General features: G+C 37.1%; 1 protein-coding gene and 1 long non-coding RNA gene across 4 annotated transcripts in view; one reads left to right on the forward strand and one right to left on the reverse strand.

Annotated features, from left to right (window-relative positions):
• Positions 1-10,027: 10,027 nt before the first annotated feature.
• The window catches only part of LOC149267118 (uncharacterized), a 126,960-nt gene continuing 111,397 nt past the window's right edge, over positions 10,028-25,590 (reverse strand). The window contains exons 2-3 of one of the 3 annotated variants that reach the window (XR_016260520.1): positions 21,856-21,994; positions 10,028-17,668 (exon numbers count right to left, since the gene is read on the reverse strand). This is a non-coding gene — a long non-coding RNA (uncharacterized LOC149267118). Of the gene's footprint in view, positions 17,669-21,532; positions 21,667-21,855; positions 21,995-25,590 lie in introns of those variants that run through there. The other 2 variants (XR_016260521.1, XR_016260519.1) reach the window with 2 other exon arrangements.
• Positions 19,673-25,590, forward strand: part of LOC149267119 (F-box only protein 6-like) — an 85,070-nt gene continuing 79,152 nt past the window's right edge. Inside the window, exon 1 of the mRNA XM_089431433.1 lies at positions 19,673-20,925. Within this exon, the coding sequence (XP_089287559.1) occupies positions 19,674-20,918 (1,245 nt within the window). The 5' untranslated portion in view covers position 19,673 and the 3' untranslated portion in view covers positions 20,919-20,925. The remainder of the gene's footprint in view (positions 20,926-25,590) is intronic.

Raw genomic sequence — 25,590 nt, forward strand, 5'->3', positions numbered from 1 at the left:
CTTTGAAAATTTTGTTTTTTAACATGTACCCTTCCATCGATGAGTGCCACCCTGTAACCTTTGACTTCCATTGCTAAAATGGACACCAAGTTCTTCTTGCGATCAGGTAGATAAAAGATTCTGTAAATGAATCAAGTTACCCTCATTCAATTGAGGGGTAAAATTCCCTACACCCTTTCCGGGATAGGTGGCATCGACTCCAAGTATAATCCCACGATTGTTTCCGTCTCTACCAAATTCGAGAGAGCACCCTTCTATCTGATGAGGTGCCTTGAAGCACTACGATCAATAAGCCAGATTCCCAAAGAATCTGAAGGAGGGCCAATACAAGATAACATCTTTATCTTATCATAAACAACATTTGATTCTTCATACCTGGGGTTCCTTGCTTTCTCTGAAGAGTCGATTGTTTCCTTGATGACCTGCATTACCTGTCATTCCTCTGATCATTAAATATTTCCCTGGAATGATTGTTATCATCATCAAGTGATGTGTCCCTACCTCAGACACTCCTTTGCATAATGGCCGAACTTATTCCAACCAAGGAATCTTCCTTTCCTTCCACCATTAGATCTGAACTTCCCATTGAAGTGATCTTTATGTAGCCCATCAGAAACTTCTGCTGCGCCATTCTAATAATATTCTCTGCTTCGACTTCACCCTTGTTGAATTTGAAGAGGGATGAGGAATCCATTGATCCTTTTTTCCTTTCCCAACTGTCTTCGGTGATTTCTCTTTCACTCTTGCTTGGGAATTGCCTTCACCTTGGCTCCGATACCATATTAATTTTAGGTATGTTCTATGCTTAGAGCAATTTATTTCAATTTTCACAGTTAGCTCAATATCTTTTCTAGATTAGAAATCGCATCATCATTAAAGTAAACTGCAGATAGAACATAAACATAAATCGCAGAAAACAAGCCAAGACAAGAGGACACAAGATGTGGCACTAGCCAAGGACAAACCCCAATGTGGGAAAACCCTTGATCAATTATTCTTATATGTTCTTCAATAGTTCAACAGAGAGAGAGAGATAGTACATTTACAACATAGGTCAACGCTTTGCTTATCTAGATAAGAGCATAGATCATCTCTAAGAAGATGATACATGAGATCAGTTGAAGACATGCTGCTTCAACTGATTCTCCAAGGTGACTCCTTCACCTATCATTGTGCTGCATTTCGTCATCATGTTGCACCTCACCGTGGTGCACCATGTTGCACCCATCATCACTATGTTGCATCTCATCATGCTTCATTAATCATGATTGTACCCATCATTGTACTGGTATATGTGCTATTGTTGCACCATGTTGTCATACTAGCCTATGTGATGGTTGCATCTTGCTTGCTTGTTGTCCCTAGCATGCTTGTTGTCCTTTGCATGCTTGTTGTTGCATGCTAGCTGTCCCTTGCATGCTAGTTGTAACATTGCATGCTTGGTGTATTTGCTGCTAAGTACCATACAACTGTCCCAATGTTAGTTAGTTGTCCCTTGCATGCTTCTCTCCTTTGGAGACAGATGCTCTAGCTATTCCGGCAGTTTCGGTTGTTCCCGACAATTCCGACAATTCCAGCAATTACAGTTGTTCCTGGTAGTTCTGGCAGTTCTGGCAATTCCAACTGTTCTCGGCAATTCCAACAGTTCCGATAATTTCGGCTGTTCCTGACAGTTCCGGCAATTCTGGTTGTTCTTGGCAGTTTCGACTTCTGCCCTCTGTGTCAGCTTTCCCATCTGTTCTGGTAGTTCCCTAAAATTTCGACAGTTTTAGAAATTCCGGCTATTCTTGGCAGTTCTGACTATTCCCGGCAGTTCCGACAGTTTTGGCAATTCCAGCTATTCCTGGCAGTTCCAATAGTTCTCGACAGTTCCGGCAATTCTGGCTATTCCTGGCAGTTCCAACAATTCCGACAGTTCCAGCTTTTCCCGACAGTTCCAGCTATTCCCGACTATTCCTGACAGTTCCGAAAATTCCGGCAGTTCCAGCTTTTCTTGACAGTTCCGGCTATTCCCTGCAGTTCCGGCAATTTTGGCTATTCCTGGCAGTTCTGGCAGTTCCCGATAGTTCCATCTTCTGCCCTCTAGAGTAGGGCAGCGTTATTCCTTAGGATCTCTCCTCCTGCTAAAACCCAAAGACAAGTAGAGAGGAAGAGATCCCAAGTGTGTTGAAATGACTTGAAGGCCACCTCTATTTATACTAGAACGTTGAGCAGAAGTGGGGTTTATTTGGTCGCTCACCGACCTTGATGAATTGTCCCATAACACAAATAAATTCATATCTCCATGAATACTTATCGGAATCGAATGATCTTTTGATCAATCCTACACCTCTCGATGAGGGGGATCCAAGAAAAATATCAACTTCCATTAATAAGATGACCCACATGGAGTTTGGCCCTAGTTGCCAATTTTAACACTTCATTTTGGGGCCTCCATTCTAAACCACAAGAGCTCATCTTGGACTGATCCAGGTACTTGTTCTTTGATTGAGCCTCATCCTTTGCATCTTGGCTTGTGTTTGCTTACTTGGTTTATTTTGTAACACACAAGCCGATCTCTTCACTTGGTATTTTCACAGTTTCGGGCTTGCCTTAGAGAACTGTGTAATTCTTGAGGGTAATTGGCCTTGCTCTCGGGAATTGCGCAGTCCTGACTGCCACTGAGCCTTGAGCTCAGGAATTGTGCAACACTAGATGGCAACCAACCTTGAGCTGGGAAATTGCACAAACATGAGAAGAAGCCCAAAGCCACTCGGCCCAGAAATTACGCAGAACCCACTATGCTCAGAAACAACTCAATCATGAACAAGATGTTTGTGAAGTCCTTCCTAAAATTGCGCAATCTTTCTGGGAAATGTGTGGCAGTTTTTCCCGAAAAAAAAAAAATAAAAATAAAAAAAAAAATAAAAAAAAATAAAAAAAATAAAAAATAAAAATAAAATAAAAATAAATAATAAATAAATAAATTAAAATTAAAAAAAAATTAAAAAATAAAAATAAATAAATAATCCTTAAAATAGGAATCTATTTTTAGCTACCCGAAGGAGGCACTCGAATTATTTTGGAAATTGTCGCCAAGTGTCGCCTTTTCCATGATTTTTGGCATTCACATCATAAACTTTAACTGGACCAAATCAATTTAATTGACGTTGCTAGAGCTCATTTTCACATTCAATCTTAGAGCTCTGGAATTCCCGAGGAGATCAAGGAACCTTCGATGGAATTGTCATTGCTTTTCCAGGTGAGTTTTGCTTTTCTAGTCTTTTGCTGCTATTTTGTCACCTTTCGTTGTTTAGCTTGAGAGAGTGTTGTTTCACTTGCTTCTTTGAATAAATGCTGGTGTTTTAACTTGCTTTAGCTTGTACAAGTGTTGTTTCAAGTTTTAGATTGTCTTTCCTAAGTGTCGCATGTATTTTCTCATTTTTGCACCAAGGGTCATCGTTGCGGTGACTCTCTTCACATACTTCATTTTCTTTCAATTTGATTGATTCCTGTACTTGTTTCACATGCATGCATCAACACTTAGTTATATATACATTCAACATCACACCATCTTTCAGATTTGCTTGTTTGCAAACTCCCCATGGGTAGATTTGGGCTCCTCTTCCCCGCATCTCACACTTCACTCCATGCATTGTGCAATTTGGGAGCTCAACGCCTCTACCTTGGCTTCTCAAATTGCACAAAGCTTGTCCCGGCCTGGCTCCAACTGCGCACTCCACAGTTCCAGGAGTCAGCCTCCCAACTTGGCCACTAAGACTGCACAATGCGTAGTATCTCCCGACCTTTCCCCAGAATAAACTGTGCATTGCGCAATTCCAGTCATCAAGTTTCCCAACTGATTGCTAGGAATGTGCAATGTGTAGTTCCCACAGTCAGTCAATGACTTCTACCAACCAAAATTGTGCATTCCTTCCCATCATGAGTATGGTTTGTTATTTGATCTTGCCTTGAAGTTGCTTTGGTTTTTAAGCTGCCATGAGTGTCCTCTCTATCCCACAAGTATAGCAATTGTTGAGCATCTCTCAAGAAAATACAGTTAACATGGCATCAAAGAGAGATGCATCAAAGGAAATCATCGAGAGCAGTACTGGGGAAGTAGTTGAGCAGATATCAGTTGATCTACCAGTTTATGCAGATACTAAATTATTCATTGAGAAGGGTACAAGGTTAACATGGCAACAACTTTTGTAGAGGACTTCAAGGAAGACTTAGAGGACCAACATGTTTATATCAATATCCAACAATCAGGATTATACAAGTTTGCATGAAGGTACCCCGCCTTCCCATGTGCAGATATTATCAGCTGGATTGTCTCACACACAGATGAACAAACCATGACATTGAACAGTGTCAACGGGATAGAGCTTGCCACCTTCAGGGCGAAGAACTTTCAACAAATGTATCATTTACCCCAGTTGGTGAAGCACATTGACTCATTTTTCTATGCCACCCATAGCTTTGTGAACACTAGAGATATCGTCAAGCACTGGGTGAAAGAGCCATCAAAGTTTAGACATACACCCAATCATGTTTACAAGAGAAAGTCTCTCAGGAAAGCTTATAAATTCTTGATCCTCTTTGCCTGCAAAATATACGATCAAGAGAACACAAAAACCTTTCTTAAAGTCTGGGTAGTCGCACTGGACCAGTTGGTGAGTGATGGGAAGCCATTCAATATGTCATATTTGTTGGCTCATCAGTTGAAGATCCATGTGACTAGAGCTCGAAATCTGCCTAAGAATGAGCAAGCAAGGTTTGGATGCAATCTATGCCCATCCACAGTTTCCTGGCATGAGCTGGACATGGAAACCAAAAGATACTACCATCAACATCTTTTACAAGTTTATTTACGACTACACCTATCGAGGAGTGATGGCAAAGCTAATTGACCATTTTATCATCCTGTTGTACAAGTTTATCTTTGAGTAAGATCCACCTTGCATGTCTCGAGAAGCAATGGAGGCAATAGTAAATATTGCATATTGGTATGCCTCACTAGGTGGCACCTTCATCAGAGTGTTTGGCGGAGAAAAGCCTTCGCATGTTCTACCAAGGTATTTCATCGATAAGCTGATCATGCAAGAGGTTTCATATCACCTTTCCGAAGGGTTGTTAACAAGACTGCATAGGAAGAAGAAAGTGCTATGGCCCGCTCTTCCTTTGCAGATCGGATTATACGAGATTAAGAGCTTGAAAGATGCAGATGCCGAAGTTAAGGACATATTGAAATTCAAGTTTGGCACAATAGAGTTTAATGTGTATGATCCCCACATTATTTTCAAGGACCATTGTGCAAAGGTGTATTATCCATGATCCACGGGACATTTCATTGGAGGACCCTTGGAGGTATTGTTATAATGCCTACAAGCTCCATGAGTCGGTCAATATATCAACAACTTGGAAGGTTGATCTACAGGCATCAACGACTCAGGAAGAAAAACCAAAAACAACAATAAGCAACAATCCAATGCAAGACAAGGCAAAGAGGAAGATTGTTGAGAACCCAGAGGTAGAGCAAAGCTACAAGATGAAATCAGATCTTATCTTGGAGAAGGTAGCTTTGGCAGCGGAAGCAGAGAGGGAGAAATAGATAAAGAGAGCAGAGTGAATGAAGATAGAAAAATAGAGGCTGCAGGAAGTATAAATAAAGTTGTAGGAGATGAAGAAGAAGTTGAAGGAAGAAAAGAGTTGAGGAGGAGAGAAAGAGAAGAGAAGCATAAATAGGAGGAAAAGAAAGGCATGGAGAAATGACAGAGAAAACAGTGCCCATATAGATTGATGAGCCAGAACAACCAACAACTGAGGAAGACGGTGAACAAATGTAAGATCGGGAGCTTGCTCAATAGATTGAGCAACTGATTGAAGTGACAAAAATGGAGTTGGAATAGGCCTCCAAGAGCCACAAAATGAAGACATTGACCTTATGCCGAGAGCACCAGAGGTCATCTCTCAGTCTCCACCACCTCCAGTGTTAGAACCAATCCTGAGCGAGTAAGGAAAGTCATGAGGGAAGTCAAAGAGTCACATAGGGGAATGTTAAAGGTCACCCCAGCCTTTGTTATAAATAGAACCTTATAACTCATAAAACAGGGTTTTGGGAGCCAAGCTTTTGGCTAAGCTTAGGCTTAGAAAAGGCTTGGGAGTATTGTGAAGAGCCTTGGCTTCTCCATAGCATAGAGCGAATATACTTTTTTGGAGGAGCAAGTGTTCTTGACTGTAATGTTCCACTTATACGAGATTAAGAGCTTGAAATATGTAGATGTCGAAGCTAAGGACATATTGAAATTCGAGTTCGACACCAAAGACTTTAATCTGAATGATCCCCACGATATTTGCAAGGACCACTGTGTAAAGGTGTATTATCCATGGATCCATGGGACATTTCAATGGCACAAGGAGGTCCCTTGGAGGTACTGTTACAATGCCTCCAAGCTCCATGATTCGGTCATTATAACAACAACTTGGAAGGCTACTCTGTAGGTAGCTATAGCTCAGGAAGCAACAATAACAACAACAATAAGAAACAATCTAGTGCGGGACAAGGGAAAGAGGAAGATTGTTTAGAACCCAGAGGCAGAGAAAAGATACAATATGGAATCAGATCCTATCTTGGAGAAGGCAACTTTGGCAATAAAATCAAAGAGGGAGCAATGGATAAAGAGAGAAGAGAGAAGGAAGAGAGAAAAGCAGAGGTTGTAGGAAGCAGGATTGAAGTTGCAGGAGACGAAAAAGAAGTTGAAGGAAGAACAAGAGTTAAGGAGGAGAGAAAGAGAAGAGAAGCAGAAACATGAGGAAGAAGAAAAGCAAGGCATAATGACAAAGGGAACAATGCCCATATAGGTTGATAAGTAGGAATAACCAATAGTTGAGGAAGACGGTGAACAGATGCAGGATTGGGAGCTTGCTCAAAAGATTGAGCAACTGATCGAAGTGGCAAACATGGAGTTTAATAGGAGCCATAAAATGAAGACACTGACCTTATGCCGAGAGCACCAAAGGTCATCTCTTAGTCTTCTCCACCCCTAGTGTCAAAACTAGTCTTGTGTGAGCAATGAGATATTGTTCTCCTTGATGATGATCCGATCATGGATGTGTACAATCTATCATTTGACAAGTTGCAGAAGAGGATTGTACAGGCGCGAAGGAAGCACTTTCTAAATGATCACGCATCACCTTCATTCATCAAGGAAAGGGTGATAATGTCAGACACCAGGAAGCATCCAACTGCCCTTGCTGAAGTGAGCTTGGCCTATGCAGGAGCAACAAGCTCAAATGTTAAGTACTTGTTGGCCGAGAATGAACAATTGGCAAAGAACTTGCAAGTTTCCAAGCAAGAGGCAAAACAACCTCGACAGCAGAGTGCAATTTCCGCATTGGGTGAGATGAGAAAAGTGATACTTGAGGAAGTATCAACACTTGAGGGTACCATGTATAAGCTCTATGAGGGATTTGTCACCATGCATAAAGCAGTTGTCTGTGTGCATGGCCTATAACAGCGGAGCAAAGAGTTTACTCAAACTCTCAAGAATATACATGCTGCCATTGCCTGAGTACAAGAGTGGTCAATACGGTATAAAGGGGCCCTGCTCGACTTGGTAAAGAAGATGAAGCCACAGGCGGAGCTGGAGAAAGAAAAGGTCTAGATGTTGATCCAGAACTATGGGAAGCTCACCCTATTCATCGACAACATATAAGCCTCATATGCACAATTGTACAACAGTTTGGATGTCATGGTGAGAAAGCACAAGATCCCATCAATTGGTTCCCTCACCGAGGCTAAACCCAAGAACCAAGTTTGGCTAGAGATCGATGAGTACATGGAGCAGCTGAGACGAGATGCAACCAAGGAAGACATGGAGTTGAATGCACACAACATGACAAAGTACATCGATGGTCTTGTCAAGGTCAACACCATGCTTCTCATGCTTCAGAACGAGTTTGATACAGGTTCCAAGACCATCTACCCAGATGCCATGGAGGCAAGAGTTTTCTTCCAGAAAGACACCATCACACAGTACCAAGCTTGGCATCAATATGCAGTCGAGAAACACCGAGTGGTTGTCGCGCTGGACTTTCCCCCAACTCCAGAATCATAGTGTTTTGTCTTGATAGGTTGTCTCTAGCCTATTTGTCTTATATGGGTACATGTGGAAAATGTAATATGTCATTATGTCATTATGAATACCTCCCTAATTAATAGGAAGTGTTGAAGAATGTAACTAGGTTCAGTCTCCATAATTGTATTTATGTCATAATGAAATGTATTTATCAAAAGAAAGAAAAATAAATTATTATTATTATTATTATTATGACTTATTAAAGTATGGGTTTCATGCTTGGGTCATCATGTTTTAGGTCAAAGTCCTCATTGAGGACTTTTAGGATTTATATTGAGTGATTGTCTATTTTATGAGACCCTTCTTGGGTTTTTGAATCATGTAAAAAGAATTATTATTGAGTTAAATAAGTCATTTTTCACCTCCACACCATGTCGGGCCTCACTTGTTCAAGTCAGCCTACATGAAGGTAATTTGAACTCCATAAGAGGCTATATATACAATGCAATTTGATTCATTTGGAGCACTCACTCACAAGTTCAATATACAAGCAGAAGTAGCTATGATGTACGAAATTTCAGAAGGAGAAGGGGGATTACAAGATCTAAGTTTTGGGTCATCTCTCTCTCTCACGTGTGAATTTACTGGGCTACTACTGGAAGATCGAAATTTATGCTGCTAGGTCGAAGCCGCTACTGCATCAAGGTCGAAGTTGCTGCTAGGTTGAAGCTGCTGCTACATCAAGGTCGAAGTCATTGTTGCATCAAGGTTGAAGTTGCTACTACTACTAGATCGAAGTGTCGCTGCTACTACTAATGTTGTTCTAGGTTGAAGATATTGCTGGAAGGTTATCATCTACAGAAGAAGGGAAGGATTGACTTGGTGATTGGAGGAAGTTTGAGTCTAGATTAAAGAGTCTTGGATTATCTCGTGAAACTATTGAAGGAAGAGTTGACTCGGTTTTCCCCTAAAGAGGGGTTTTTCCCTAGATGTCTGCATACATTTGGTGTCCTTGATCTTCGTGTTATGGTTTTGGTAATTTCTTAATGAACTAAACTAAAAGAAGAACACAAGAAAGTTAATAAGACCGTAAGAAAATCACAAGTAATTATCAACGTAAGAAAATCTTTCTGCCTTTCTGATTTTCCAACAAAGACAACCTTCAATCATGTAAATAAGTTAGGCAAGTGTCTTTGAAATACATAAGGAGAAGCATACAACAAGAATTTAGAAATACATCCATGCTTATGACTTAGTTGATTTGACATTTCTAAGAAAATATTTCATTTTATTGTAAATATAATTCACTATTTATAAATATGAAAATATGATATATGTTAAAACATGATATGTATTTGTGGATCTTCTTTTTTATTTGTTTTTTAGGTAATGTGAGTCTTGAGATGACTATCAAGCATCTAAGTCATTGAATCACCCACATATCTCACCCCGCCTAGGCTACACCAGGCCTTATCATGAGTGGATTTTTATGACCTTTTCACCAAGGAGTGTCTTAACATAGCACACTCACTGTCTATTCTACAACCTGTGGACATGTATATGTTGATTCTCAAATAAATGGGTTAAATTAAATAATATAGAATTGTTCAATTAATTCGTTATATTAAATTAACTAATATACAATTTTCAACTACTTAATTTGAATAAGATTAAAATAATTAGATAAAACAATTTAAACCAAGATTATACTTTTCTTTATAAATTACTTTACAAACTTTAAAGTATTTTCACAGGAAAAATTCTATTTCAACTTTACATTTATTTTTCAATGGGTAAAAGGGGTTTCAATTTTTTATTATAAACTAAACTATAATTTCATTTGAAATGAATAAACCTTGCCAAAAAAAGCATACCAAGTCAAAGTTAAGAGGGGAATGTTAGTTTAATCCGGGATAAGTGTTTAGTCAATTTAGTGTTTCTAAATTGATGTCATTAATTGTCAACCCGGGGCTCGTAAACTGATGAAGTGTGGTGCACTATATGTGCTTAGTTAACCTTTCTCTTACTTCGTTGTTTTATAGTTTATGTTGTTTTATAGTTTAGGTAATGCTGCAATAATCAAATAATGAGAAAATGACTATGAGACCAAGTATCCTTGCTGCAGCAAAAGGACAAGATGATTCTATCATGTCATTAGTTCATTAGAAGGCTAAGTGCATCACTAATCTACAATCAACTTGAAAGCATGCAGTAATTCAAACTGTACATTAAACTGCAAAGAAAGAGCTTGAAAGAAATAACTTGAAATGAAACTGAAAGCAAAGCATAAAAACCACGTTCTAATGGCATTAGTCTCTACCCGTATTGCTGCAAATAAAAGAAACAAGAAAATCACTTCAAGGACTGATGATAATGGTTATCTCTTCCTAACTCCCTGCTTCTACCACATAGTATTGCGTAAAACACGATTAGGAAGTAGCTGAAAACAAATCCAAGAATTGATAAAAACTCTAAATGACAAATTATAACACTACTAAGCCTTTTCCATCATACTGCTTCCTACATATGTGATTATGTGTAACAAGTGGAAAAAGTATTAGTGCCACAAGCCAAGACTACTTAAAAACAAGCTGCAATTAATTAGTGTTCTGTTCTCTTGAAAGATAAACCATTCATGATAAAGAGAGCATAAATTAGTTAGCATCCAACTTGTAAAACTAAGCTAAAAACTAATCTAGAAAACAGAGTAAAAAGGGCAGCATTACGAATAAGACAACTGCAACTACCATTAGATATTAAAGCAAATACAACAAAGACACACAATCCCGGGAGAAAATAAAATGCATAAATTAAAATTGCATGAATGAAAATCTAATCTACCTTACATTCTACAAAGCAATATTTACAAAATGAAATCTAATCTACTTACATCCTAATATGCTCCATGACATCTACTTCACATCTCCTTCCATGTTGAGAACATCAAAGCTTTATTCAATTTCTTCAAAAGTGCAAAGTATAACAAAGCTCTCCAAAGCTTTCAAAAGCCATGGGACTAACAAACTAAAAGGACTAAGAAAAGACTAAAGAAAAGACTAGCAAATGAAGGAGAGAGATCTCCTATTTATACAAAAAGATGAGAGTCATCTCATTAATTGATAATCCATGAATCTCTCCCTCTACCTCTAGAGTCCTAATCAAAATAGGAACTGATAAGACACATGTCTTTTGAGAGTTACAATACAATTAGGAGATGTGACACATATCCTCATGATCCCATGATTCTTTTCAACCAAATTCGAATTTGGCCTTAGAGTGCCACATAAGGGTCTTCTAGAAGTCTCCTTTCAACCTACACATGTCAACAAACTCAACCCATTTGTTAGGTATAAGCATATGCACATTATTTTCTAATGTTTAACCACAAATTCACTTAAAAGGCTTAGAAATAATAAATATTGGAAAAACATAAAGGTAGCCCAATGATAATGAAAGTGGGATGAATGTGGTGACATAGTAGTGAAATGGAGGTGATATAATGGACATAATAGTGAAAGTATAATGCAAATGAATGACATTTTCAAGACTCAACATACCCCCCAACTGAAGCTATTGCATGTCCTCATGCAATATATATTACATTAACTCTTTTGATCCTTGAGCTTTGGCTTAACTTTGCATGATATCATTTGATAACTTCATATTTCTGCAAAGTGTTTCACTTGAATTGCAACATGGTTGGTTCTTGTGTTACAACCATTTTTTTTATTGTTGCCTTCTATTTTGATCTTTGAACTTTGCATAATGATATTTTGATTATTGTTGCAAAGTATATCTTTATTGGATTGCATGATGGTTGGTTCTTGTGTGACAACCATGATTTTGTTTGTATCCAATTTATCCTTTAAGCACTTTTTCAAAAGTCATTGTATGCTCATAATAGCAATGTAATAATTAATATATGTTGGAATTATGTGAGCTCTTGGACATGGCAATATATGAATATGAATGTATTTCTCCCCCCAACTGATGGTATTGGTAATTTTATGCAATGAGGAAGAGAAATGTTTTTCCAACAATTATCATTCTAGCTTTTTATGGAATCCTATGGTTAAAAGTTAGAAAATGCCGTACCTTCACTTACCCTTTGGAATGGATGAGTTGTATGTGTGGTGGCTGAAAACTTCTGATCATATTCTTCTTCAAGTGGCTGAACAAGAGGAGTCATGGATAGAGAGATAAGATGGCTTTTTATTGTTTCTATTAAAACTTGCTGAATCTGCTCCAAAATGCTGAAAATAATAGTCTTCATGTCTTCAAAACTCATTGACACAATTCCTACTATGTGAAAAGATGTTCTGATGTCGAACATAGTAGGAAATTGTTAGCTTAGTGGCCATTAATGGATGCCACTAGTCAACACAAGCACTCTCACCATTGATGTCAATGAGAGTCAAGATGCCCAAACACATCTTGCTAGGTACGAATGAATTTGCTGATGTCGAGTCACCTAGAAGATCTAACGAACAAGGGACATTAATGTATTCCCATTGTTTGTCAGCATGAGGACTTGCCATTAAGGCATGCAAGCCTCAAGGTGTTTTTACAAAGAAATTAGACTCAAAGGACTATGGACTCAATAATTTGCATTGAAGCAGGGCTTATTTGCGGAATGAAAAATGACAAGGAATGGAAAATGAAAATGGAAAATGGCAATGGAGAACAGAAATGACAATGGCAATAAGCATGTGAATGAGCCTCTTGCTTTTATTTGTGGGTTATGAATGGACAAAAAGAGATGGAAAGTGTATGTGAATGAAAATGGAAGATATGGAAGAAAGTGAGATGAATGGTTTATTATGAAGTATGGATGTGATGGATGGATGTGATGGAGACAATAGTATCTGAAATTTTTTTCAAGTGTTTGGATCTGATTTTGCATCAACATATTTCCTCTTTGTTGCTGATCATCCTCTTATGAAACAAATTGGTCTCTTAGAGAGACATCATTCCCTTGTAGTCATTTGTCCTTCCTCCTGGAACCTGCAAAAAAAACTAATACTTCTTCTGCAATGGAATGTAAGATTATCAAAGGAGAGAGGTGATCAATCTCTCTAGTTATGATATTTACACACAAAACTAAGAATTTGTATTAATGAAACAAGTTCTCAAAGGAAAAATCAAAAGAATTTATACCTGCTTGGAATTAGTGCCTCAAGTTGATGTTGCTTCTTTTCAGCAATTTATTTCATTATTTGCCATTTCAAACTCTAATGATATATTTCTCATTGTATAGATCTTGTTGAGATCTTTCCAATGGTACTTAAATCATCAAAATCTGATTTTGTATGAGAAAGATAGGCTGATTTGAACAATGAGGTTTTTCTGGCTGCGGAATTGAGGAACAGCTCTGTAGCTAAAAATCTTGAATAAAAAGTTAGCCATTCAACTTTTATTATCAGTCCAAAATTAATCAATACCTTCAGAAAAGTGAGAAAATAACTTGTTCATTTCATTGATTCAAAATTATTATTTTTTCTTGACATGCAGCGACTTAGTGTGGCGACTTTGTGGTAACACCCAATTTGACTTCCCTTTGACCGGGGTCTTTTTCATCAAATTTGACCGAATGAATAGGACACCATCCATGTACTGACATTTCCCTAGCTACCCATGTGACCTGTTTTGCCTGATGACACCTACAACCTAGAGTTTAACAAAACAGCTGCGGAATCACCAGATGGCTGCGGAATTGCTGAATGGCTGCAGAATTGCCAGACAGCTGCGGAAAGTGCAGAGTGTGAAATGGAGTGGCTGTGTGCGTGGAAGAGAACAGTCGATCATCAATTTTTTTTTTTTTTTTTTTAATTATCTGCATTTAGGAACTCTGTTAATGGAGAAAACAGTTTTATTTATGGACCTATAATTTGACAAACAACCTATAACCATGATCATAACTTATTTGGCCCTTTCATAGACTTAGGCCCTTCGAGTTCTGCCCTCAACAACAGACCCATTCTTTGTTCTAACAATTCGTCTGCGTGAATGATGGATGAAGAAGATTCATTATGTGTTAGCGGGGAATTGACATGGTTTTATGGAGAAAAATACAGTGATGGTAAATGGAGAAATAGAGAACAAGTGGCAGGAATGGAGCGGAGTAGTGAAGTAAACACAGTCTTAGCTTCTGTTATTTCAAACAGCACTTTAAATTTTCAATCATATCCAATCGAGACTCATTTCCTTGGGCAAAAGCAACCCAATAAGACCTTCGTTAGGATATGGAGTAATTGCTAGCATTGTGCATGCCTCCACGGAACAAGGAAGAATAAAGAGTATTCGTGACCAAATAGAATTTCCCTCATATATTTTAGCAACTCCAGCGCATTCTCTTTGTTTCAAATATGTGATAAATTCTTGAAATCTTTTACTTGTCATCTCCCATTGATGGAACCAACCGACAAACTACCCTCTTTCTTGACGGAGTTTTATGGACACGTATTTGTTGTGAAGAGCCGTATGTATTTGAAATGGAGTTAGACAGTGCCGTATTCAACTCAGATTGTTGTTAAACAGGTGTTAATGATTTGCAAACGGGTGGCATAAGGGCAGCAGATATGGTGGCAAAGAGTGGAAGACGTGGTGGTGCCAGCACACAGCCGAATTAAATCTCTGTCCGCTCAATTAATTGAAAGTTCTGTTTTTTTTTCACGCGCGGCAGTAAAAAATGGACTCCGAAGAACCGCAGATTTCTCCCAGACCGCCACGAATTTCCTCAAACGGTTTCTGGGTTATCTAATTAACCCTCCTAGCAAAAAAACCCATGTTTTAGTTTTTTGAAATTCGTCTCTGTTTGGTAGAATCGAAGGTGTGAAGTTTGACGTTTTTTCAGGTTTACGTTTTTTCTGAGTTTTACTGTTCTTACTGTTCTGAATTTGCATTCGGCCTTAAGATAAATCTCAGAGGGGAAAAAAATTGTTTTCAGATGCAAAAAATGGATTAGCCAGGGAAGGAGATGCTAAAAATTCTTCACTAGATTCATCGTCACTTCCAAAGAGAGCGGGACCACGCAAAGAGAGTTGGTACTTCTTCCTTTCCTATGCAACAGCCAACATTACTCTCTTATGCACAAGACACCTCGTCTGCAGATTTGATTATGGATTAGAAAGGGTGCTTTGAGGTGAACGCTGAAGAGAGACAGGGGATGGAACTTAGCTTTAGAGACTTGGAGTGTTATCTCCAAAAATGCATGATTTGATCTTAAAACAAGGAGCTCAACACCTGAAATAAATTTCAGTCTCTAAAAAGAAATGCCGAGGCCCCATGGATTCTACAAGTTTGCATTCACCTCCTCATTGTTACCTAATCATTTTAACATTCGATTCCCCTTTTTTTTCTCACATATACAGTGCATTTTTTTTTTTTTTTTTTTTATGTTGCAGGCTTATTTCAGGTTAAAGCTTGATCAAGGAGGCGGATTTTTTATTGAAGCCACAATGAAAACTAGGAATGGAGATAGCCATAGATTGTTTTTCTCTCTTTTTTCTTCTCTGAAATTGTAAAATATTATAAAAAAAGGATTAATGATTTTCAATTTCAGGCAGCAAATACTTCAAGAAAAACATGCTAAAATCAAGACTTTGACTGAGGTCCTAGGCTGATTTTTCACCGATCTGAGATGGGTGACTAGGATAGGATCCATGTCGGGACAATTCTGGAGATGCCCATGTGGTCGGTTTTTTCATTAGATGCCTGTAACCTACTAAACCTTGAAACAGCTGCGGAATTGTCAGCTAGCTGCGGAATTGTCAGATAGCTGCGGAATCAGGGCAGTTTCTGCAGCTAAGTTGCAAAACCTTATTTGAACAGGATACAGTGTTTTGAAGACCACTACAAAGCATAACCAGACAATTTTGGACAATTTGAACCTATCAAAGCAGTTGAGTTTCATTTTTTCCATTTTTTTTTCATTTTTTTTTTTAATTTATTGAATCAATTGAAATGTTTGAAGTTTATTTTGTCTCCTATTTTTTTTTTTTTTTTTTTTTAACAATTCTTTTTCTGATCCTCCAGATCACACAGAGTGCAGGAGGAGAGCATACTCAAGAATTATTATTTTGTCTTTTTTACTTAACAATCCTTTTTCTGATCCTCTAGATCACACAAAGTGCAAGAGGAGAGCATACTCAAGGATTATTAATTTTTTTTTTTAGATGTAAGAAATAAGGTCTCCTAATTACACTTCCCCGGCAACGGCGCCAAAATGTTTAGTCAATTTAGTGTTTCTAAATTGATGTCATTAATTGTCAACCCGGGGCTCGTAAACTGATGAAGTGTGGTGCACTATATGTGCTTAGTTAACCTTTCTCTTACTTCGTTGTTTTATAGTTTATGTTGTTTTATAGTTTAGGTAATGCTGCAATAATCAAATAATGAGAAAATGACTATGAGACCAAGTATCCTTGCTGCAGCAAAAGGACAAGATGATTCTATCATGTCATTAGTTCATTAGAAGGCTAAGTGCATCACTAATCTACAATCAACTTGAAAGCATGCAGTAATTCAAACTGTACATTAAACTGCAAAGAAAGAGCTTGAAAGAAATAACTTGAAATGAAACTGAAAGCAAAGCATAAAAACCACGTTCTAATGGCATTAGTCTCTACCCGTATTGCTGCAAATAAAAGAAACAAGAAAATCACTTCAAGGACTGATGATAATGGTTATCTCTTCCTAACTCCCTGCTTCTACCACATAGTACTGCGTAAAACACGATTAGGAAGTAGCTGAAAACAAATCCAAGAATTGATAAAAACTCTAAATGACAAATTATAACACTACTAAGCCTTTTCCATCATACTGCTTCCTACATATGTGATTATGTGTAACAAGTGGAAAAAGTATTAGTGCCACAAGCCAAGACTACTTAAAAACAAGCTGCAATTAATTAGTGTTCTGTTCTCTTGAAAGATAAGCCATTCATGATAAAGAGAGCATAAATTAGTTAGCATCCAACTTGTAAAACTAAGCTAAAAACTAATCTAGAAAACAGAGTAAAAAGGGCAGCATTACGAATAAGACAACTGCAACTACCATTAGATATTAAAGCAAATACAACAAAGACACACAATCCCGGGAGAAAATAAAATGCATAAATTAAAATTGCATGAATGAAAATCTAATCTACCTTACATTCTACAAAGCAATATTTACAAAATGAAATCTAATCTACTTACATCCTAATATGCTCCATGACATCTACTTCACATCTCCTTCCATGTTGAGAACATCAAAGCTTTATTCAATTTCTTCAAAAGTGCAAAGTATAACAAAGCTCTCCAAAGCTTTCAAAAGCCATGGGACTAACAAACTAAAAGGACTAAGAAAAGACTAGCAAATGAAGGAGAGAGATCTCCTATTTATACAAAAAGATGAGAGCCATCTCATTAATTGATAATCCATGAATCTCTCCCTCTACCTCTAGAGTCCTAATCAAAATAGGAACTGATAAGACACATGTCTTTTGAGAGTTACAATATAATTAGGAGATGTGACACATATCCTCATGATCCCATGATTCTTTTCAACCAAATTCGAATTTGGCCTTAGAGTGCCACATAAGGGTCTTCTAGAAGTCTCCTTTCAACCTACACATGTCAACAAACTCAACCCATTTGTTAGGTATAAGCATATGCACATTATTTTCTAATGTTTAACCACAAATTCACTTAAAAGGCTTAGAAATAATAAATATTGGAAAAACATAAAGGTAGCCCAATGATAATGAAAGTGGGATGAATGTGGTGACATAGTAGTGAAATGGAGGTGAAATGGAGGTGATATAATGGACATAATAGTGAAAGTATAATGCAAATGAATGACATTTTCAAGACTCAACAATAAGTTTGGTTTGATCATTAATGTGTAATTAATATAACCTTGATTTGGTCATTGATATGTAATTGATTTGACCATAGGTATGTTTAACATTAATGATTTAAAAATTGCATGACCATTGTATTGGGTAACCCATGGTAAATATAGAGGATATTTGATGTGATAGAGTCAAAGCTTCACAATAAGACCTCAAACTTAATTAATGTAAAATTATAAAATTTCATTATTTAGTATTATTTAAAGGCAAAGACTAACTATTTGATGGTTAACGATGAATCATGTTCTATATACAAAATTAAAGTTGAGTTTATCTATTATATGTTTTGGAGGTTTTCCGGGCACATTTTTTGGTTTATTTTGACTTGAGTTGGTCTGTTTTGGTTTGAATTAGGTAAGAATTTTGGTTTGAATTAGGTAAGAATTTTGTTGGAATCCTAAGTTTGAGTTGTGAACGCTCCAAAATCAGATATGTCTCTCGAGTTGTTCAATGTCATGAATCTACTAAAAAACCCAATTTAAATAACAAAAATCAAAATTTTACCCATAAAAACCTCCTAAACTTATAATAATTAAATAACACTTAGCATTAAATAATAATATATTTCATTTACATGTGCCCCATAACAACATAAGCTTTTTAAAAACTTAATAAATAACTTATTAATAATCATTAATATCCCGAGACTAATAACACTAACCGATTTTTGTTGATAATCTCTCTATTACCATTATATACACTAATTTCAAACACTCGGTATTTTAAATAATTTTAAATTATTAATTCAAAATTAAGGTGGAAATAAAAAGCCTATATAAATTGTTCAATGAGGTTGAAAAACACACAATTATTGGGTTTCACTTTGGGTTGGATTCAAAATGGTTAAAATGAAATCAAACTAGTCTTTGGTGTGTCCTGAGTTGGCCGAGCATCTCGTAGAGGAAATATTGACACGTTGCCGGTGGAAATATTGACATGGTTATCCATGGAAATATTGGCCCAGCATCTTGTAGAGGAAATATTGACATGTTTAACATTAATGATTTAAAAATTGGGTGACCATTGTATTGGGTAACCCTTGGTAAATAGCGAGTATATTTGATGTGATAGAGTGACTTCAAATTTAATTAATGTAAAATTATAAAATTTCATTATTTAAAACTATTTAAAGGCAAAGATTAACTATTTGATGGTTAATGATGAATCATGTTTTATATAAAAAATTAAAGTTGAGTTTATCTGTTATATGTTTTGGAGGTGTTCGCCCATATTTTTTGGTTTATTTTGACTTGAATTGGTCTATTTTGGTTTGAATTGGGTAAGAATTTTGTTGGAATCCTATGTTTGAGTTGTGAAAGCTCCAAAATCAAGCATGTCTCTCAAGTTGTTCAATGTCATGAATCTACTAAAAAAAACTCAATTTAAATAACAAAAATCAAAATTCGACCAAAAACACCTTCAAAACTTATAATAATTAAACAACACCTAACATTAAATAATAATATATTTCATTTACATGTCCCCACCATAACCAATCTTTTTAAAAAATTAATAAATAACTTATTATTAATAATGAATCTTTTTAAAAAATTAATAAATAAGTAATTATTAATAATGAAAAACATGGGCACCCATTTTTGTTGATAATCTTTCTATTACCTTTATATACACTAGTTTCAAACACTCGGTATTTTAAATTATTTTAAATTATTAATTCACAATTAAGATAGAAATGAAAGGCCTATATAAATTGTTCAATGGGATTGAAACATGAAACACACAATTATTGGGTTTCACTTTGCCGTGGATTCAAAATAGTTGAAATGGAATCAAACCAGTCTTTGGTGTGTCCTGAGTTGGCAAACCAGTCTTTGGTGTGTCCTGTGTTGGCCGAGCCTCTCGTAGAGGAAATATTGACATGGTTGCCCGTGGAAAGTCTGTGTCGATTTCGGAGTGTCTGTCAGCAATGGAATGCTCTAATTTCATCTGCGAAGTTCATAACGACTCAATGGGCTCAGGCCCCTCCCAACCGGATGCCATGGCTGCTTGTGCACAATGGAAAATTAGGGGTTGCTTACTGCTTCTACACAGGAACATGGAAGAAAACTTCTGCCATCTCCTTTTCCTTCGTCGGTGATAATCATGGAGTTTATTCCACTGCCGCAGGCTTGCTCTTACTGTCTGATCTTCCAGGATGTTTTACTGTCTGCAATCCTCTGACAAGATCTTTCATAGAACTCCCTCCCATGACATCCATAAGAAAAATCAAAACAAGAGTCATCGTGGCAGGGGAGGGTGACCACCCAGAGACTTACAAAGTGGTAGCGATGGGCTTGGACAATATGAACCGCGGATTAGTCGAAATCTATGATTCTACTAAGAAGTCGTGGGGGATTGCACCGCATCGGCTGCCGGATTTGATTCTTTACTATATTATTGCTCGCTGTGAATTTGTTTTCTGCAGCGGTTTCTTCTACTGCGTGGGGCACTGTCGTGGGAATTGGGAAATTAGGGGTTTCAGCATGACAGATGAGATCTCCATTTCTAAAGATTTGCCAAGTTTGCCAAGATTTCTAAGGATTTGCCAAGGAAATAAGACCTACTTGGCTGTGTGTGGGTCGCAGCTCCTAGTTGTGGTGACCACATTCCAAGGGGGAAACCTACAGCAGGTCATCATCTGGGAGTTTGAGAAGGTGAACGTGAACTCTTCCTCCTCATCATCGCAGTTGAAGTTGGAGTTGAAGTTGAAGGAAACTGTTAGAATGCCTTCATCCTTGTGTGAGAGTGTAAACAGATTTCCTACGGAGCGACCCTCCCCAACTATCAGGTGCCTGGGAGTTAAGGATTGTGTCTGCCTTAGATTCTTTCCATATGATAGAGCGCTGAAGATGATTACTTACAATATAAGAGAAAAGACATGGACTGAACTTCCCAGCGTAGATTTCGAAGATGGATACTTTACCAATGTCTTTGAACCAAGGCCTGACATGAAGGTTCAGTAAAACCGTGGTACGCATTCTTTTGCCTTTCACATCAACGTTGAATATTTTTAATAGATCTGCATCCCTTGAAAGAAAGGCTTGGGTGTAGATAGGAATTTAACAGTTCACCATTATTAGTAATCTAGTAATATTATGTTGGCAGGCTCTTGAAAATGTCTAAAATCCATGACATTTTGGTGCTTCAAATCAGGATAGGAATTTTGATAAACATTCATACAACTGTTATGAACACAACTTTATTACATTATTAGTTTCAATCAAAATGTTTATTTTCATATTTTGTAATTTGTGAGTAGTTTGTTATTGTTATATTTTAATAGCTTGAATTTTAAACTTTGAACGGCATTGAGTAATAACATATAACATACTGCAATGATTTCTTTCAGAGCATTTATATGCATACAGCTTTCACATCACTGATTTTAGGAGATTTTAGGGCATTTATATGCATACAGCGTACTCACATCACAGATTTTAGGGAATTTTTATATAGACAGCTTACTCACATCAAAAGTGATACCAACATTTTGATTTTGATATTTAAAAAATGTACTTATTTTTGATTAAAAGTTTTTTATTACAAAAATGGGTGGCAGCAGCCCACTCATCCCCTTTTTCCCATCGTGGTTTAGGAATGAACTTCATATTTTTATATATGATATATTGATCATCTTTATAACAGCACGATTATGAGTATGCCAAATAGCACTCAAGAAAACCAGCTACATATGGCTTCACCAAAAAATACCTGTCAGTGTTTGGAGTCTGAATTACTGTCCCAAATATACATCCACAAAAGTGTTCCGAAATAAATACATAGTGAGAAAATGTAATAACAGTTCTGTCATATAACAGTGTAATCTGTGTTGAACATATAGCATATATAGCCTGCAATTTTTTTTACAAAAACTATAGATAAGGACTGTCATTGCTCTACCTGAGTGCCCTCTATGAAGGGCCAGTGATAGAATCCATGCTCCTGATCATTGATGCGCTCCTTGATGTTGATGTGCTATGTGCCCATAACCTGTGAAGCACCCTCCTTAGACAAAGCATCAGCAGCCCCATTTTTTTCCCTGTAAATATGGCAAACAGAGATTTCATCAAATGATTGTTTTAATAGATAGATTTCCTCCAGGATTGGACTGAGTGTGTGTGTAACATCTTGTTGGGTTGTTGAACCAATTAATAACTATCTTTGAGTCCCCAAAGATCTGAATGTGGCGAATTCTTTTTTCAATGGCAAACAACAAAAGCAACTTCAAACTCATAAGCTCTTCAAAATTATTTGTGCCTTGCCCCAAACCACTTTTCATCATGAAAGAATTGTTGTGTGATATATGAAGAACAACCTCTCCCCCACAATCTCCTTCAAAAAGAGAGGCACCATCAAAATATGCCCAGGGATAGGTAAAGTATGTTGAAAATGTAACTAGTGTCAGTCTTACATAATGTAAGGCTAAGGGTCAATTGAGAAAAGAAAATATATTATGAGTCAAAGAAGTGTATTTTAGTCAAAGTCCCATTTGGACTTCTTGTAAGAAAAGGAAAAATAATTTTATCTCGAGTCGAAAGTGTCAAAATGTCATCCACACACCAAGTCGGCCCTCCCTGGACAAGTTTGCATAAAGAGGCAGCTATTTGACCTCCTAGACATGTATAAATACGAGGTAGTTCCATTTCTTTCACTCACCAATCTATCACATCGATTTTTGTGCAAGAAGAAGAAGAAAATCAGCAAAAGCCAAAGGAGAAAGAGAGCAAAGTCAAAGGAGAGAGAAATCTGAGTTTTTTCCCTAGTTTCTGCTCACACGTGTGAGATTTTCTGAAATTTTTGAGGCTGTTACAGGGCTGAAATTCGGTCATCATTGCAGGTCCGAGTTTTTTAGAGATTTGACCATATTTCAAGGAAATTTGACTATTGTTGACTTTGACTTGTTGAGGAGATTTGAAGGAGGGCTGACTTGGCTGACTTGGAATATTTGTGGAAGTCTTGGTCTTGGTCTTGGGTCTTGGATATCTCACTTTGATCTGATTCTATAAAAAGAGGATTTTCTTGGGTTTTCCCCCTTGTGGGGTTTTTGCCCTGGCTTGGAGCCTAATTCCTGTGTTCTTTTTCTTTTTGTGATTTTCATGTTTTGGTAATTGCTTGATGAAGAGAATATAAATTTAATAAGAAACTAACAAACATTCACAAGTAATTATCAAGTAAGAGAAATCAAACATTATATAAAAGCATCTTATTTCTCAACAAAGTCAATAATTTCTTCTACTATGTTACGTGAACAAGTAGGAGAGACAGAATCAGGGATCAAAGAATAGATAGCTAATGTTTGAGCAACCACTTTGTCTGGGATGGAAGTCCTTTCTAGGAAGACCTCGGTGTTTTGAGCCAACCAAATTCCCCATGAGATAAGAAGCGGAAGACATCTAAGCTTCTTTGGATTGACAATGTTCCAACAAGATTCACATGTTGACATATATGACTCACCTTGCCATTGAAATGTGAAGCCCAAAGAAGTGCAAATAGAGGACCAGGCAGCTAGAGCAAATGGGCATAGGAAGAAAAGATGATTTACAAATTCCACATCATTTTTGCATAATGGGCACTAACTCGACCCTATTATGGGAGACAAAAATTTGGGACACTCCCTACCCATGGGTCTTTGCCAATACGTACCTGTTCACTGTTATATATATACACGCGCACACACACACTAAACTTCAGTAGCACGGTTTCTTTATAGTTGAGTTTATTTGCTCTTTTAAGATGATAGAGTAGATTGAAGCCTTTAAAAGTTCACTACCTTCAATAGTATCATCTTGTAGGTTGCATTAGAAAATTTGATAACATAACATAAGAAAACTTCCATAAACATATTCAAACCTTCCCAAAATTGTTATCTTGTGTTTTTTTGCTTTATTCTTCTATATCAATTAGTTCAACATCCTGAATGCCCTGTCTTGTTTTTTTCGCACTCATTGCCTCTTTAATCCATTCTTGAAGTTTTCCCATCTATTTTCCATGATTTGTTGGATGGCTTGCTTATCTTTCTCATATTTCTTGGATACCAGGATGATAATGTGGAAATTTCTCATAATTCAAAATTCAATGGAAAACATAAATTTCAACTGCAACCTAGAAGGCTTCTTGGATCTTAGTTTTGTGAATTTCCAGCCTGAGGGCTATTGTAAAACTTGGTACAAAACAACAACAGAAAGAGTACTATGTTTTAGTACTAAACAACAAAAACTTCTTGGCAATTCAAGGAGAAGAAATATCAAACCAAAGGGATAAGTTCCAACAATTTTAGGATAACTTTGTTGGAAACACTGAGGGGGTGAATCAATATTTATTTTCAATTTTTCTTTTTACCAGTTAGATTCTTCACAATTATAATCATAAATGAAATAAATAATAACATTATTAAGAGAGGACTTTAATCCTCTTTTCAAATAATCGAGTACAATAATAGTTGACGGCACCAACCCTTCAAAGTTCCAAGCACCAACCTGTAGCCAAGCACCAATTCAGACTTTTTAATGAGACTCCAGCGTCTAGGGCTTTGACCCTATTCTTATCAAGGCTCCAACCTTGTGTTTAGGGGCACCAACCCCTAGGACACCAATCCTTTTATCTTTTAATAGAGAAAGTGAGTAGTACTTACTTGGATGTCCTTGACATAATTCTTCATTGTATAAACAATTCCAAAATTGCTTATGTTGACTTCGTCGTTCGATCACTTCACTTTACAATGTTAACTTCAATTCCAAGATCACTTTGCTTCACTGTGTTGTCTTTACTGGGCTTCACTTTATCAATCCCACTGTCCAAAGGAGGGTTCCTCAAAACCACTGTGTCACTCTTCATAAGACACTACAATCTGGTCCTTTACTTAATCCGAATACTGAAAGACAAGCTTACTGCTAATTATTATGAAGTCTAAATGTTACATTCCCAAGTCGCAATCCTAGTGCCGAGGCATAAATTTGCTGTAATAATAATCCAAATCACTGTTCTTTGTCTCACCCAAAAATCCGAGTTCTGTTAGTACTATGTAATCAGCAGTCTTTGTAGAAAGAGTTGCCCAATCAGGATTTGGAGACATTGTTCGAAGATGATCCAAGTCACTCCAATGCATCAGATCCAAGGTTAATCTTCAAGTCCGAGTCACAGAGATAATCCACAATGTTTGAGTATGTTACAATCGGCTGAGCACAATCACAGTGAGCCACCGAAAATGATAAAACAGGTCCGAAGTTTTCCACAGCCTGAAGATGATTCGAGGCTCATCAATACACCAGGTCCGAGAGCAACAACGATACCCCAAGTCCGAGTCACTAGTTCTGAAAAGATTGCATTGTGTCAACAGGTCTGAGGGTAATCTGGGCAGGAGAATATGGGTCCAAGAGTAATCAGAGCACAAGAATACAGGTCCGAGGTATGTTTATAGTGAATAATATTAATCTGCTACTTGGAGTTGTCAACCATCCGTTATAACCCAAAACATGTATTCGTAGTCTTTTTCTTCTTTAGTTATAAGCCTTTTTTCCTTCAAGTTCATGAGTTGTGAACTGTAGTTATATTCCTCTGTATTTTTCACCGAATACTTGACGAGAAAAGTGATGTTCGAGCACCCATATATATAGTGATTTTGGTGCTAATGCGAAG

This window comes from Pinus tabuliformis, chromosome 6, assembly GCF_031772625.1.
Source record: "Pinus tabuliformis cultivar Carrire ecotype Pingquan chromosome 6, CPIR1, whole genome shotgun sequence".
NCBI classification, from domain to species: Eukaryota; Viridiplantae; Streptophyta; class Pinopsida; order Pinales; family Pinaceae; genus Pinus; species Pinus tabuliformis.